Below are 1357 nucleotides of genomic sequence, written 5' to 3'. Positions count from 1 at the left end.
GAAGTGGGAGAACAGCATTCTGGCAGGGAATGAAATTTATTCCAAAATGCATCTTTACTTCATTTGCAATTTCTTTCTGACCTCATTCCCCTTTACGTTTGTCATTTTCCCAATTTTAATTCTTCTTTCTCTGTCCCCATCTCTTTCCTTTCGTGTACCTACATCCATTTCCTCCTTATGAACCTTACTAGCCCAAGTCTTTGTTTTGTACCATAAAGAAAACATCCCTGCCATCAATTTAGCCTTTTTTTTTTTTTCTCCCCTCTAGGAGTGGCTAATAGATGTCTAGGGTAGTGTATTTGAAGAGGGCAAACAAGTAATGATGCTTTACAATTTCCAGGGGTATTTAACTCCTGATCCAATACAGTAGCTTTCTATACAACAGTCCACGATAACATTTTCATCCATGAATGTGAGCATTTTTTGAGCCTAAGTAATCTTTCAGCAGCCAGTATGCTCTGAGATGCTGTGTAGGAAGCTGCTTACTGTTGTCCCACGAAACAAAGCTTAGTGGTGGTCAACATCTTTTTTCATCCTCCCCCATCAGTTCCATTGCTTCTTCTTCCTGAGGCTGGGTCTGCTAAGTGACTAAAAGGCTGTTCTTCCTGCTTAACCTAACCCTTCCTCCCAGCGTGCACACATCCTCAATCTGTGGTCTGCTATAACCCACCCAGTAGCCAAGAGAGGAAGGGAGGGAGCGAAAGCAGATGTTGTGAGGTGTTCTTTCTAGTTGTTAGGAGCAGAGCTGTTGGCAAATGGGATTAACTGCTATGCAAAACATGCTGCAGAGGTATATACCCTAACACAAAGACAAGCCTTTGAGTGGGCAGTGTGCTGTTAGGAGCAGAGCTGCTAACAGAGTGACCTCATGCAGGGCAGGCAGCACTGCATGGCAATCAGCACTGCTCACTGCAGTCCGTGTCTGTACCTACAGTTGAGCTGTAACCAACATTTCTTATGGTTTCATAGGCTGTGGCAAAACTGACAGGCCGAGAACTAAAGGCTTATGCAAAAGCTGGGGCTGTGGCTGACGAAGTGCTCTCATCCATCAGAACAGTGGCTGCTTTTGGTGGGGAGAAGAAAGAGGTCGAAAGGTTTGTTCAGACAAATTATAAAGAGTCTCTGGTTTCTTTTTCCTGTAGCAACATAGCACTGGAATACACTTCAGAAATCCACTTCAAGTAGTCTCTGAATTCTGAAACAGTGACCATCAAATAGCTTTGAGAATTAAATGCGTGTATGTTGCAAAAACTTAGTTTTCAAATAGAATTATTTATGCAAAACCAATTTCATAATTAAATCAGTGAAATAAAACATCAGAAATACTATCGTCCAGTCATTCTCACTTGCAGAAACT

General features: G+C 42.2%; 1 protein-coding gene across 2 annotated transcripts in view; it reads left to right on the top strand.

Annotated features, from left to right (window-relative positions):
* The window catches only part of ABCB11 (ATP binding cassette subfamily B member 11), a 44160-nt gene that overhangs the window by 17550 nt on the left and 25253 nt on the right, over positions 1 to 1357 (top strand). For both annotated transcript variants that reach the window (XM_072040921.1, XM_013098922.4), the window contains one exon: positions 970 to 1094. In XM_072040921.1, coding sequence (XP_071897022.1) covers positions 970 to 1094 — 125 coding nt within the window. The remainder of the gene's footprint in view (positions 1 to 969; positions 1095 to 1357) is intronic.

The sequence above is a fragment of the Anas platyrhynchos genome, chromosome 7 (assembly GCF_047663525.1).
Source record: "Anas platyrhynchos isolate ZD024472 breed Pekin duck chromosome 7, IASCAAS_PekinDuck_T2T, whole genome shotgun sequence".
Taxonomy (NCBI): domain Eukaryota; kingdom Metazoa; phylum Chordata; class Aves; order Anseriformes; family Anatidae; genus Anas; species Anas platyrhynchos.
This window is presented reverse-complemented; position numbering and strand designations above follow the sequence as displayed.